Source organism: Sinocyclocheilus rhinocerous, unplaced genomic scaffold (genome assembly GCF_001515625.1).
Source record: "Sinocyclocheilus rhinocerous isolate Xijiao unplaced genomic scaffold, SAMN03320098_v1.1 scaffold522, whole genome shotgun sequence".
NCBI lineage: Eukaryota > Metazoa > Chordata > Actinopteri > Cypriniformes > Cyprinidae > Sinocyclocheilus > Sinocyclocheilus rhinocerous.
In genome coordinates this window covers 209,346-225,298 of record NW_015625031.1, presented here as the reverse complement: position 1 = coordinate 225,298, position 15,953 = coordinate 209,346, and the positions used below count along the sequence as shown (strand labels likewise).

Below are 15,953 nucleotides of genomic sequence, written 5' to 3'. Positions count from 1 at the left end.
AATTACTGCCAGGTCATATATGTCTAACGCTAGGTAAAAATAAATTATGAATGCTTTTATGCCTTTTGCATGTGTATCATCATTTTGGTAATGGTGTTACAGATCGGTTTGTCACAATGAGGTTTCTGATCTCACTGTTTGTGTTGCTGCTGCTGGTTAATGGTGAGTGTTTTGCATGTCATGTATAACTCTGGTCAAATATGTCTCATATTAGAATGACACTTTTAAATGTGTACTAACAAGAGGCTCTAAAATTAAGTTGTGCTTGAATTTTGATTAACAGGTGAAATAATCAATGGTGCAATCATCATTCCACATACAGGTACAATCATTTTTCAATTTATAGTCGACTTTATAATGAATTACAGTCGTTCACTTTATTCCTGTTTAATCCCATATTTTCCATTTACTAATGTAAAAATTGTTGCTTCAGTGAAGCTTGTTGTTTTTCCGTTTTTTATTTATTATTATTATTATTTTATTTTTAAAAAAATCAGTTGTCTGTGCCATTCAATCCAGTCTGTGTTGTATTTTGTCCCCTAAATAAGAACAACAAAATGCACATCTATTCACAGATTTATGACTTTTATAGAGCCTTGAATCAAAGCAACAATTAAGCACTTTTGTAAAAGAAAATGTAGCATTTGGGTTAGATGGTTTCCCGCATGTGTGATACCTGAACTCTGGAGGAGAGTCAGATGAAGAGTTATATTCCATAATGTTGCTTAACATTTAACTTAGTATTGTTACACATTGCTTTTAAAAGTAACATTTCCCAAGCTTATAAACAAAATTGTTTACTGTGTAATGTCATTTTGAAAGTTTAAACGCATAGAGATGTAGAGATATACTAGATGCAGTTTGCCTGAACCACCTACAATTTCCTTTCTTTATTACGTTCTGTTGGTTTCTCTTAGTTTATTTGTCCTCTGATGCCATTGATGCTTAACAAGAGGTAGATAACGAGAGAATTTGTTTATGTGATTGTCTTCACTCTATTCTAATAGAACTTACAAATTCCAGCTCTGATCCATGCTATAATTATAACACTCTCGATGACTATTGGAGAGACATACGGCAATATCAGGACACTGGATATGATGACACCCGTGTTGAATGGAGTGGCTGGTATCGGCTGTATTTGAATGGAGAAAGTACCCAGATGTCTGAGTGGTGTGTGAGTTATGTGAGATGTGGTGGTGAAACTGGACTGTATCTCAACGGCTCTCACCCAACTCTTGAGGATGGAGTGGTGACCCGTGAAGTTGTGGGAATGAATGGGTTCCAGTGTGGCTTCAACACATCCACATCCATCCAAGTCAAAGCCTGTCCAGGAGACTATTACGTCTATAAACTTGTCAAGCCAGATCTGTCGATCCACAGACCAACATACTGTGCAGGTGCAGTTCTAGGATCTGTTTAGTCAAGTCAAGGCAACCTGGTCTCATGGCAAAAACGTACTCGGGGGCACATTTTCGCGAGACGCGAAATACGTACCAATAAGTACATATCACTGCAGTTTCCAAAAGAAATGAACACTAGAGGCAGTAAAACTCCGACACCTTTTATTCCTTTTCACACACATTTACAGAGTTTCGATTAATAAAGCGTAATTTTCGCACAATTACTTGAAGAATATCATGTTATGACTTCAAAACAATTTTAATATGCTGGGAGATTTGAAAACTGATGCTTTTGAACGTTAGCACCGCACATATCCAGCTTCATATCAATGGGTTTTCATCAACGGTAGGTTTATTCGGTAGCTGACGGAGTACGGAGACGTACTTGAGAGGCAAGGAGCTCCGGTTCGAATCCCGTGTAATACGGTTCGACAAAACGGTTCAAATCTGCATATAAGGAAGTTCAAATGACACGGTTGCATCAACAAATGTGTTTTTATATTAGTTTTGCATTTGTTAACACTATCGGGTAGGTTTAGGGTTGGGTTCACGTATTGAACCCGTGTTTTAGCGCCACTCAGTGGACATTTCTCTTTGAAACTGTGGCGAAACGTGCATTAAGGTACGTAAAAACGGTGCTGCAGAAATGTACCCAGAGGTACGTATTTTTATGAGACTGGGTTGAAAAAATTACATTATGTTGAGTGAGAAGTTCTTATGTTGGGCTCCTCAAACAAACAAAAGCAGTGAATGTTCTGTAAGAACATTTCAACCTGAATGAGTTCTTTTTGGCCCTTAAATGTGACTTAATTTTGGTCGGAAAAAGTGTTTAATTTAACTTTAATTCAACTGTAATTACATCATATGTGTTTGTTGTTATCAATTACACAAAAGGTGTTTGAAGGCATTTCACAACAAACCATCATTATTTTTTTTTAAATAGCCTTAGTCTTTTACTAAATATATATACTGGTCCATGACAGTGTCTTTCCAAAGCATCAGCAGTAATCCCTGCTACAACTATCAGTATCTGGACCGTCCCTGGAGAGCCACCAATGAAAGTGGAGAGAAGATTTGTGATGAATCTTTCTCCTGGAATGGCTGGTACCGGCTTTTCTACTATGGAATGAACATCCAGATGTCAGAGACCTGTATTAGTTCATTCAGCTGTAACGCATACTATAATCTGTGGCTCAATGGTCCTCATCCTCAGATAGAGGATGGAGTGGTGACTAGAGAGGTCTGTGTAGGGTCTTATTGGGGCAGCTGCTGTGAATACAAGTCAAAACCCATCAGAGTGAAAGCGTGTCCAGGCAATTACTATGTCTATGAACTTGTGAATCCACAATTCTGGTGTTCAGGATACTGCACAGGTATAGTGCTTTTCCCACTTTTAAAAAAGTCTTACACAATTTTAAGATGATTTCAGTCATGTCTTAATTTCCTTTTTTTTAAGACGTCAACAACATTTCACAGGTGGTTTCCAATGTAAGTTCAGATAATATCACTGGATCCAGCATCACCTTAAGTAAGCTGTAATAGAAGTATATGAATGAATATGAGGGTTATTAAAGGTAATCACAATCCAAAGAAATGGCTATTTTTATGCATGCACTTTCATCATTGCTTTTAGAATCTCAATCTCACGATTGTTGCTGTGTATGACCGTTTCAGATTTGCTCTTGTGAAGTTCTTTATTGAAATATTACTGGTTTGTTTTGATATCACTAACACAGATTATGACCCGTGCAATAACTACAACACAGTCAACAACCACTGGAGAAGCACATTCAATTACTGGTATTTGCATGGCTATATAAATGGACTTGATGACACTCGTGTAGAATGGGATGGCTGGTATCGACTCTTCATTAATGGATCAAGTGCTCAGATGCCTGAGTGGTGTATATCCTTCATGTCATGTGGAGGTTTTAGTTCTCTGTGGCTTGGTGGTTCTCATCCTCGTCTAGAAGATGGAGTTGTTACTCGTGAAATTTACGGCTCTCGACATGATCAGTGCAGTTACTACAGATCTGAACCAATCCAAGTCAAAGCTTGCCCTGGAAATTATTATGTCTACAAATTTACCAGACCAACAGTCTCAATACCAGCTCCAGTATATTGTGCAGGTACATTCATTTATTTTTATATCTGACATACTTATCTTGAGGTTTTCATATTAAGTCCATTTAGTCTGCAATATGTAATGCTCTCTCTCTTCTTTTTCGTAATAGTATTATTCACCACCCCAAGCGTTGATCCCTGCTACAACTACACCAGTCTGGATGAGCCTTGGAGAGCCACAAATAACCCTTACGATAGTAACTATTACTCCTATGGCATGTGTGATTTAAAAAACGTACTTACAGGCTGTGAGTCAGAAGCGCCAGACTGTCCTTGCAAAGTTGGCCCACTTTATAGAACAGACACCGGCATTGTAGGCTACTCTCTCAGGAAACCTCTTTTGGAAGACCAAACAAAGTAGTTTCGCGAAACACACAGCCCTAACCCTAAAACACACAGCGTCTCCTTAACTTTTATAAAGAATATCTCTTTGGATTTGATACTTTAGTCTTTGCAACTTTACAAATCTTCTTTATGCACCAAGAGCTTGTAACAGTCCAAAGAGAAAGGAAAAATTGAAATCGCATGACCCTTTTAATAAACCCATACAATTTGGTCATTAACTAAAATGAGTGCCATTAACAGGAATGTTTTTGTTTTATTTATTTTTTTAAATCAGATATTGGAGGCCTTAATGAGACATCAACCACCGGTAAAGTACCAGTATACAGTACAATTTATGACACAAGGACATACTAAATTAATAAAAGAGTAGTAAGAATCATATTAGACACATTGACAGATGTGTTTGCCATTTATTTATACACATGAGCTGACATTATTCTGTGACTCTGTGATTGACCCCATTTATATATAATACAGAACAGTTTTAGTTTATGCCCCTATTATTATTTTTATTTTTTTTGAATTTCATTTCATTCATTCATTGGTTCTTACTTTCAGACCCCTGTGCTGAACTCAACTGCACAGAGGATGAATGGTGTGGAGAGAAAAACAGCGTCTATGGCTGTTTGTGTAGCAAGAACCAGACCAGACCAGATTCTTTAGGTGAAACTCCTTCTACAATAATAATAAAATAATAATAATATAGGATTTTCTGCATTTATTTAGTTATTATCATTAATAATTCTGACAATGTTTTGGATGTTTTCTTTTCCAGATTTCTCAGAAACCTGTGAAAGCAGCTCTGGCTCCATGTCTGTGTCTCGCTGTCAGCTCTTTGAGGCTGGTTTTCCAGCTGACATCTTACACCTCAATGATCCCAGCTGCAAAGGAACGGTCCGGAATGGCAGAGTGGAATTCCATTTTGATAACGATGAACACATCTGTGGTACAAATCTTGTGGTAGGACTAACTATTCAATCTATTGAAATACACCATCCAAACATTTGTAATGCCTGATAGAACCAGCAGAGTTTGATTTAACCACATGGGGAATCTCTTTGAGACTTTGTCTATAGGGAGGATTGTTTGGACCCATCGTTTTGTTACAGATTGATTCTTTGGAGAGCCTAAACAGAGCATCCTAGAAACTACTTAAAGTCTCAAACAGATTCAGTGGGGAAGGGTGCACAAGACTTTGTGTAACGGAGGCCAGCTGGTAAGAGCTGTGTGGGTAAACCTCACTCCCCTGAGCTCAAGAGGCTGCAGCCTTTAGCATCCTTCTTAAAACGCCTACCTCCCGTGCCGGAAACACTGGTTCAAATTCCGCTCGGAGCGAGTGAGGGGAGTAGAACCGGAGGGGTTATACTACCCACAAAAAAGACTGGGACTTGTGCCCGCATTCTCCACCATTAATATTTAACCCACCAGTTTTTCACTTGACTGCTATTTTTTCTCAATTTGAGCTAAATTGCAAAAATATGTATACATTTTTATCCACAGGCCAACAGCACCCACTTTGTCTACAGTAACTTTATTCTGGGGACACCGAGGTCAGAAGGTCTCATCAGCAGAGAGAAAATCCTTAAGCTTTCTTTCAGCTGTGTTTATCCTCAAACACAAACACTTTCCATGAATGTGGAAATCAACCCACTGGGGAGGTTGGAATCTTTTAAGCAACAGTAGTTAAGCAGTATAAAAATGAGCAGTATGAAAATGATACATCTTGAACATTTCAACAGCATTGTGCACAAGACGCTCCCCGCTGGTGAAGGCAGATATCATGTTCGGATGATTCCATATGAGGATGATGAGTTTACCCGGCCCTTCACTGGTAAAGTGGATGCAGAGCTCGAACCAGAAGATGAATGTGGAAGTTCGTGTTGAGGGGGTTGACAGCCGCCAGTTTGCCTCAGTTATGGAGACGTGTTGGGCTACACCTGTGAATGATCCTGATTACAGTCTCCGCTGGGATCTCATCGTTACAGAGTAAAGCTGTGCTTCTTGCTTTACTCACTGTAACATTTTGAAAAGCATTTTGATTTGCACACAGATTAAATAATTCAATGTATATCACTGTTAGGATTGCATGAGATTTTACTTTGTCTTTGAGAACTAATGCAAAAATAAAATATTTTGGTACATGCAATGCAAATATGTGATGAACAGGAAATAATTTTTGTATTGAATGATTCAAAAAAAAAAAAAAAAAATTCATAAGTGCTATTCTCAGGTGTCCCAATCCAAATGACTACACAGTGGAGCTGCTGCAGAACGGCGTCTTGACATCCAGTCGTTTCTCCTTCAGGATGTTCATCTTCACTGCAAACTCCACTAAGCTTTACCTGCACTGTGCTGTGCCCTTCACTGGTAAAGTGGATGCAGAGCTCGACCAGAAGATGAATGTGGAAGTTCGTGTTGAGGGGGTTGACAGCCGCCAGTTTGCCCTGGTGATGGACACGTGTTGGGCTACACCTGTGAACGATCCTGATTACAGTCTCCGCTGGGATCTCATCGTCACAGAGTAAAGCTGTTTCTAATCCTTAAAGCACAGATTCCATTTTTTTCCACATTAAATGAAAATGTGATGATTTACAATAAATCACTTTAGGGTTGAATGTCTCTATTGAAATCAAAATTTTATTTGTTGATTGTCATTATTGCTATTCTCAGGTGTCCCAATCCAAATGACCACACAGTGGAGCTGCTGCAGAACGGCATCTCGACATCCAGCCGTTTCTCCTTCAGGATGTTCATCTTCACTGCAAACTCCACTAAGCTTTACCTGCACTGTGCTGTTCACCTTTGTCTTCTGTCGAGCAATCGCTGCTCAATGGTGAGATTATAATATCTCTTTTATACAACAGTAATGGTTTAGAAAGTAGCTTTAGTACTGTAGTTGTGAAATTATTTTTCAGTGTGTTGAATAACAATGTAGTAAAATGTGATGGGTAAATGTGAAGGTTTACGAATCTGCTAAAATCTTGTTAATAAGGTTGGTGTTAATGTTTAATGTTCAAGGCTGCTAAAAGACTTGTTTTGGCTAAGCTGTTCTGAAGAATTTGTGCACTCCTTTCTTTCTCGTTTGTTCAGTGATATTTATCAGGGATTCACACTGCAGGATTTTCACTTTTCTCTTTTAGGACTGTAACTCTGGACACCAGCGGAGAGAGGGCAGGTCTCTGGACTTCCATGACAGTGCTTCCATATCCATGGGTCCTCTGATGTTGTCTAAAGGCAATACAGGTGAACATTTTATTTATTTTAGTCACTAATGAAAGGTTTATAATGATTTCTGCTGTGAATACATTACATTTCATTGCATTATATTCCCTGTTCACATATAAGTGGATGCCAGAGCAAATGAAGGTATCTGAGGCTTCTTGTCTGTGTGCTTCTCTGATGCTTTTATTTATTCCTCTGATGAGTGTCCTGACCCTCTTTTAGTATATTTTCACACATTTTACATGCATATTGTCCTGTTCCATTTTAATGAATGTGGTTCTGATGCCACACTGGTTGCGGGTTTCTTCATATTTCCTAAAGTAATAGCTGTTATGTTGCATTTGTTTGTTTATTTACGAGCACCAAAAATAAATGATTCAACGAATTGATCATTTGCAGTAGCAAAGACAATCAGATTCATGTTTATTTAAATCATGCAAAATGATTAAAAGTGTCATTCCTGTTCTTCAATTCCTTTCAGTTCTGTAACTTGTTTAAAAAACGAATCCAGGAAGTATTTCATCAGACCATCTTTAATCTTTTGAATCAGTGATTATATCCAACTGATTTGCATAATTGATTTGTCACTCTAAAACTTCCCTTCTTGTTAGACGCACATGCTACATTTAGACAGGGAAAATTACATTGAAATTAATGTTCAGTTTAAACAATATTCCTAAGAAAATGTGTTCGGCTTTAAACATTTCAGTTGGAGACTTAAAAGAATATTTCTGAATTGATTGTACATTTTTCATTGTATAAGTGCATCACCGTCTTAATATTTTATCCAGTATAAGAAGGCACATGATAAATAACTCCTTTTAATGATTAAGCAAGGTTTCATAGTCCGCCTTTTGTAATCAATTACTTTCAGGAATAGTAAAAAACATAAGTATTAGTGATTATTGTGATTGTTTTGCTTGTTTTCCAAAGGTTGTGTAATATGCATGAGAAATCTGATTTCTGTTTTTAATTCTAAAGGATCTGAAGAATGTTGCCACATTGTTTGCATCATTCTTTCTGATGGGGTTGAGGTTTAGTCGTTCCTCAAATAACCAAAGTTCTTCTTGTTTTGTTCAAATTTTATGCTGATGTTTGCTGGGTAATGTATACATTGAATGTAAATATGTTCCTTCCAAATTTCTGATCAATTTTAGAGTGTGAGCTTTTGTAGTTTAAATATATTTATTGAAAAACAGGTGAACATTTATGTAATTGCTAGTGATTATGCTACCAGTGGTCCCTAACTGGTTAAACTTGATGTGAGAGACATTTTGACCTGTTATATTATGGTGTAGTTATATTCAATCGCTATAACAAGTTGTTGAGCAAGGAGGTCATGATAATATGATACAATAGTTAATTTGCAATATACAGTGCATGCATAATTATTATTAGTCAATATTCTGATCATTTTTTCCAAGCACATTTTACCAATTCCAAACCACATTAATCTTAATAAAATTACTCTTAAGATTGTATATAATCATAGGCGATATGTGATTGAGGGCTGAATATGCCTTATATTCAGATATGCATAAATATTAGGCAGTTTGATCTCGGAGAACCTGACTCTCTGGAGACTCCAGGGAGGCTGCAGTTGTGGAAAAGGGTGGCACTGGAGACTAAAGGCTTCCTGGTGGTTTTAAACTTAATTCTTTGCATTATTTCTTGAATTGTTTTGCAGTTCATATGCATCTTTTCTTCTCAACCTGTTTTTTGCAACTCTGCTGACTGTTATTAACAAAGCATTTTATTGGCCAACAATGGCCATGTCTTTATTTGGAAAATTTCAATGTGTTGCATAATATCAGAGCAGGCAGTACACAACAGAGCTGCACAATAAAATCAAATGATTAAATGGCAAGCATCAATACAATCTCTCTCAATATAAAAATAAATGAAATGCTTCAAGATATTGTTTAGAGATTACTGTAACACTTTACATTAAGGTTCCCTTTATAAAGGATTTATAAAGGTATTCATAAATGACTAATAACTTATTTACAAATGCATTATAAATCATTGATAAGCAGTTATAAATGCATGAATAAAAAGGATGATTTTAATGCAATACCTGCTAAATAGTGAGCCATTTTTAACTCCTGTTATAAATGTTTAATAAATATATTCAGACTTTTTTAAGCAAAACCAGATTCCTGAATTATTTTATGATTCAGCAAAAATAAGCTATTATAGTGAGACTGAAGGGTGTTGTATTTATGTTTTTCTCATTTGTATCTCATGACTTTTCTTAGATGTTTCTTAACAGAATCTCCTCTGTACCTCACCTAGGATTCTCCGCAAAAGTTCATGATGCCTATCCACAGCAATGATTAGAAACTGATATATTTTGTTTACCAAGATAACATTTTTAAACTTTATTTTGGGGCGAAAATCATAAAAGCACAACCACAAGTTAATAAGATATTAATAATGAAAATTTTAATTCCAATATTAGTTAACTGTGAACTTTAATGTAAAGAACAATTTATTAATGAGTTATAAACCTCAATAACCTGTGAAAGTGCACCTTAATGTAAAGTGAACACCTGTGAACCATTTGCGAACATTATAAACGTTAACAACATCTAAACATGAAACGTAATCAGGGCTTGACGCTTACCTTTTCCCAAGGAGCACATGTGCTCCCAAGTTGAAAAATTTAGGAGCGCATTAAAATAATTTAGGGTCGCAGTGCAAATTTGTCAAATTACTGTATGTGTTTTAGCTTAATAAGGGGATATAAGGAGACATTTATCAGAATACAGAAAGTACATAAAGTTTTTTAATAATTTTGCTTCAGACTCTATTTAATAGGCTAATTATGTAATTATTTATAGTCCTATTAAATTGTATGTACATTAGGCATGTGACCGTATAAAATGTTCACAATAGTCCTTGAAGCTTTTGTCACAGTATATGGTTTTATCACAATATATAATTTAGTAAGTAAAAAAAAAAGTGTTGCCCTCCTAACAGGACTTTATTAAACATAACTCCCAACATAACTTTATTAAAGATCTTTTACTAAAGAAAGACTTTATATAAAAATATAAAGTAAACAAGTGTTTCAAGATTAGAGTGCAAAAGATTAAAGTTCAAATGAACGAAAGAACAATAGGTAACACTTTACAATAAGGTCCCATTAGTTAAAGCAGGTTAACATTAACTAACAATGTGCAGTAGCTAATTGTTGCAGCAGTTAATATTCTTTGTTAATGTTGATTAATGAAAATACAACTATTTATTGTTAGTTAATGTTCGCGCCATTGAATAATATTAGCAGATACAACTTTTGATTTTATAATGTATTATTAAAAGTTTACATTAACATGAACTAAGATGAATAAATGCAGTCATTATTATTTAATGTTAACTAATGTAGCTAAGTAATGTTAATGGATCCGGTTAGGTGTTACCTAACAATAATAACGAATCAGTCAATATATAGATAATGTTACAGTCTATCAAAAGGAAGGCAAAGAATACGAGGATAATCCACAATGAAAATCTTTAATATTATAATTCACAAAAACTCAGGCAAGAAAACAGCTCAGGGTCGTAACGTCAAACAATCACCGACAAACTACAGAACAGAAGGAAGACTTTAAGCAGGGCAGCTGACGAGGGGAAAACAGGTGAAGGGAGTTAACTAATAATGACTAACGAGCAAATTAATCAAAAACAATGGAAACTAATAGACAAGGGGACTCAGGGACATGTGGAAGCAGAAACAGAACCAAAACAGAACATAACCATGACAGATAGGCCATGTTTTAGGTTAGATAAAAAAAAAAAAGTTTGAAAATAAATAGCTTATTAAGTTTTTAAGTATTAATTATTTGGTGCTATGGTGAAGAGTAAAGTGAATATAAATATCTAAATGACAGTTTGAAACAATAGCCCCTTTCACACACAGGCACCTTTTTAAAATCACCAGTAAATTCTTTCCGGCAATTTACTGGTATGAGAAGTTGTAACATTACCAGTAAATTGCCGGAATTCTGCTCTGTGTGAACGCAGAACGAAAATTACCGGTATGAGCACGTACAAGTTCAGAACGTGCTGACGTAAGACGTCTACTCTGGGCCAATCCAGAGCCATTGAAATTCAAAATTCAACGGCTCTGGTCAATCATAACATTCTGATGCAGATGACACATTTACTCCACGCTGTGTAGTTCGGTTTGAAGTCGTCATTGGCCATCGATGTCTCTGGGCCAAAAGAAGCTGCATGAATGTGAACGCTTGACACAAAACTGAAAACATCAGCAAAAAGACTGACCCCTCCATGTTTACAAATATAACACCGGTAGGCGCAGCCGTTTAGAGGTCATTTCCATTTAATGATATCACAGAATTTACCGGTATTTTGAAACCGATGTTAGAATGGTGTTTTTCTGGAAAAAAGACGGAACGCTGTTGCCTGTGTGAACAGTGCATTTTTTAATTTACCGGTAAAGTCGTTCCCGTAATTTGACTACAATTTACTGGAATTACTGTGTGAAAGGGGCTATTAGCTATGTTTCCATCCAAAGATTCGAATTAAACTTATGCGCAAAACTGGAATATCACATAAAACATATGCGAATAAAGCACCGTTTCCATCTAATGAGTCAAAGAGAACAAAATCGTCACTTCCTGGTAAACTGTGGCACTAAATATCACTAAGAATTTAGGAGAAGCCACTGAATATAATAATTTTCATATATGATATATATTACTTGCACCTCAGTGCGAGCAGACGAAACACAATAAATGCTCTCAATGCTTTCGGAGGTGGATGCTGCTGTTTGGGAACGCAGTCGTGTAACAATTATACAGAAATACTTAGACGACAGACTTTGCTCAGGCATTTCAGAATGACTATAACAACATATAGATGCTGTGAACGAGATCGGAACGCTGCTAGTCAAGTTATTCAGTCTCATAGCGCAAAGTCACATGACTTTTTCGATGCGCATGAAGGAATTTTTTCGGTAAATGTGTTTCCATCGTAGTTTATGTGCATTTTTTCTTATCGGATAAAAAGTTTATCCTACTCAAATGTACGCATAAGTTTTTATGCGCATTTTTAGAATTTATGCGCATCTTGGCGCTTCCATCCAGCTTTTTTTAATGCGATATTCCAAAATGCGCATAAAAATAGGTGGATGGAAACGCAGCTATTGACACAGTTCAGAAAGTAGCGCAGCTGCTCTGTTTACATGGTTACCGGGATAACGGCTGCATTTCTGCCTCCGTCAGCACCTCTAGTGCCGAATGTGCATTTTCATTCAGCGCGTCTCCTTCAATCGCTCCGCCTTTCTTCTCATCAGTGCTAATTTAAAGTAAATCGTTGCCTTTTTAAAGTTCAATAATCATATGAGGCTGTATCGCTGCTTTTCCATAAATAAATTTAAGAAATTAATAAGTTTGCTATAGGCTACTAAATACATTTTCCAGTTCGTAGACATCTATTTAATGTTGCAAATGCGAGTGAAATGCTCGCACTGTCGAGCCCTGTTAATGTAAAGTGAAAACCTGTGAACCATTTATTAATGAGTTACAAACATTAATAACCTGTGAAAGTGCGCCGGAGCATGGAACGGCTACTATTTTGTGCTACTGTCATCATTACGGCCGCAAACATCTTCTGTTACTACAGTACACTTTTCAAATAATTTAATTAAATCAAGTATATTTAGGTTTATAATGGGTCTGGTTCTCATATTGATGAACAGGAATTTTAGTTTGCGATTAAAGCTGCAAATATTCGTGCTTAGGCTCGGTTCAAGGCAACTGTACCTAGTGTGAGTACACCCTTAATGTAAAGCGAACACCTGTGAACCATTTATTAATGATTTATAAACGTTAGTAAACTGTCAAAATGAACCTTAATGTAAAGTGAACACATGTGAACCATTTTATTAACTAGTTTTTGAACATCAATAACCTGTGAAAGTAAACCTTAATCACACCAAAATGATGGACTTAAAGGCATCATAGAGGATTGAATCATAGAGGATTCAGTTTCACTGAAACGTGGTCTTCATCACATCTATTTTTTTGTTCTTATTTTGTGTTTTACTTCCTTATGTATTTATGTAACGGGTATGGAATGTATTATGTTCATTTCATATGTAGAATTACACAAAAATGTTCACAATGTATACCTGATATGCCTGTCTCTGTGTGTGCACCTTGCCCTTTACATTTCTGACAGCAGCGTTAATCTTAATTTCCTGTTTTTGCACCTCCTCTTCCCTTTCTGCACTGGAGAGGTGGGTTTCTAATGATCTCTGATTAATCTAATTTCACCTTTGCTTAAAAAAATCACTTTTATACTTAGTTTTTCTGTTTAAGTCATATTTGTGACATAATTTTACGTGTATATTTGATTATTTCTGTATTTTCACTGTTTAATCAGTTTTCTGTCCATCGATGCACTTGAAGCATGTGCTAAATGCATTGCACTTTTCATTTAACAGAAAAGACAAAGGGCAAATTCACACCGTCTTAAGACGGTTATCTTTTTATCAGGTATGCTGTTTGTGACTTGTTAAATTAATTGTATTGTTTAAAAGTTTTATCCCTTTTTCTCTGTCCTTTCGACACTCTCTGCATGGGAGAGAAAAGACAAAGGGCGAATTCACACCGTGTTAAGACTGTGTTATCTTTTATCAGTAAAAGAAGAGTCGAACCATCAGCTGATGTCCGTCTGGTTACTACATTGAAAAAAAAAACAAAAAAAAACGCAGATAACACCGGTTACATTTATTCATGTTCAATGTCAATTGTCATTCATTAATGTATTCAGCTAATAATTGTTGTTAAGAGCACTGACAATTTTGCGTGTCAATAAAACATACTTAATTCACGCAATATTCTGCTGTTGTTATTGTTTTAATGTAAAACTCTAACCGAGGCAACACTCTAAGATGCCTCATTACTGATTTTCTGGAGCTCAGCATCAGCCACCCCGAGTGATCCCATTGGCTCAACTAACTTTTAATAGGTATTTTTTTTAGCGCCTGATTACAATTCCTGCAAAATCGCGCTTTGATTTATGTCGTTTGAACTTCGTTACAATGACGTATAAATTAATAGACCTGTTTTAAAAAAAAAAACTTGTTAAAACATTTTCAATGAGGAGTAAGCTAATAGCCTAAACTTTAATTCTCCTCGCAGCATTTCATGCGGTGATGCGCTATGCCCCGCAATAATTTCATGTAATTTATTAATAAAAGTAACCTAATAATAATAATAATAGGCCTAATAATAAGAAGAATGTAACAGGCCTACATTAATTGGAAATGCTAAATCCTCTTAATATTGCCAATTGAGCTGACCAAAAAAAAAAAACAGACAATAAAAACGAGAAATGTTTGATTTCACAACCTATATCTTCGGTTATATACTAGCGTATGAAACATGCAATTTAACAGACATTAATTGTCATTATAATGAAGTTCAAAAGACATAAATCAAAGTGTGATTCTGCAGGAATTGTAATCAGGCGCTAAAAGTAATACCCATTAAAAGTTTGTTGAGCCAATGGGATCACTCGGGGTCCTAAGCGGACCCGATTTCGAGGGGGGACTCGATTTATCATGACACCTGTCTTGCTACTGGAGCATGAGCTCTTGAAACTCCGCCCTCTTCTCTGGGAGCACCAGCTCATTTGCATTTAAAGGGAAAGACACGAAAACGGTGCGTTTTGGCACATACCATAAAAGTGGCAATTTTAACAAGTATCTGTAGGATACTTCACATACACACTCTGGGGACATCAGAGACTTATTTAACATCTTGTAAAAGGTGGATAATAGGTCACCTGTTTACAATGACATATCTACATCAAATTCCACCACTAAATAAACCATTACAATTAGTTTTTTTTCCCTCTGTTTGCATTAGTCTGCACACTTCCAAAGGAGACATTGCCATCATTTAAATGATGAGTTAAATGTGCAGCAGGGGAATGTAGGACATTTCTAAAGAGTGTAATTCTGCACCTTCATTAAACCCACAGTGTTCACTTCCTTAAGTTCTCCAAGAACAGAGTTGCTTTCTTTCTTCAACGAAATGATCAGCCTGCGGGACATAGCCTATGCCCCTGCAAAATATTTTTTTTAAAATATATTTTGTGTGTGTGTGACACATTCTTGCTTCAAGGAAGTACCAATACTTGCCTGCTTAACCTAATTTTATTCTATGCTTTCTTTATAAATCAAGTTCCATTAATGTTATTTATTGCTTTTTCTTTCTTTTGTTCCCCCTTCATTTTCTGTACCTGAATATTAGATACTCATTAATTTGCCTAATGTTATAATGTTAACCTGCTAACTAGCATGCTGTTTCCCAGCTGCTTTAAAGACATTACAATATACTTTTTGGTTTAAGTTTGAGTTGTTATTTGCATTATGTTATGATCTTGTTAGTTTGCACATCTCATAAACCTCATATTACTTGATCACCTGTGTGCCTTAGTGATCTTAGTATGAACTAATTATTTTAATGTTATTGGTTAAACATTATTTATACACATAATTAAAATCTAATAAATCTTTCCAGTCACCTTTAGCTCACTCACTGGATGGTTTGTTATACTGTTTTTGTAAAGCTGTGTTGGAAAAAGTACTTGTTCTTCATCATTCCATCTACATCTATTTGTGAAAGCATTTCTAAAAGCAGGTGCAGACAAGGAAGCAATCCGTTCAAATAAATATCTTCATGTCACATGAGAAAATGATTTAAGTTATTGTAGAGAAATTATTTCTGGTTCCAGTAAAGGCCCACCCACAGTTATTAAAGGCACTGATGAGATCGTGAGAGCTGCAGTTCATCATCACTGTATTCAGCGGCTGAAGAGAGA

The 15,953-nt window shown here is 36.0% G+C and overlaps 1 protein-coding gene across 1 annotated transcript; it reads left to right on the top strand.

Annotated features, from left to right (window-relative positions):
• Nucleotides 1–116: 116 nt before the first annotated feature.
• LOC107748272 (pancreatic secretory granule membrane major glycoprotein GP2-like) lies at nt 117–9,389 on the top strand. The gene is given in 14 exon segments (XM_016563006.1): nt 117–177; nt 1,008–1,400; nt 2,387–2,776; nt 2,860–2,931; nt 3,140–3,532; nt 3,638–3,775; nt 4,431–4,535; nt 4,648–4,832; nt 5,373–5,530; nt 5,612–5,723; nt 5,725–5,858; nt 6,543–6,705; nt 7,013–7,115; nt 9,367–9,389. Coding segments are annotated over 14 exon segments (2,430 nt in total).
• Nucleotides 9,390–15,953: the final 6,564 nt, after the last annotated feature.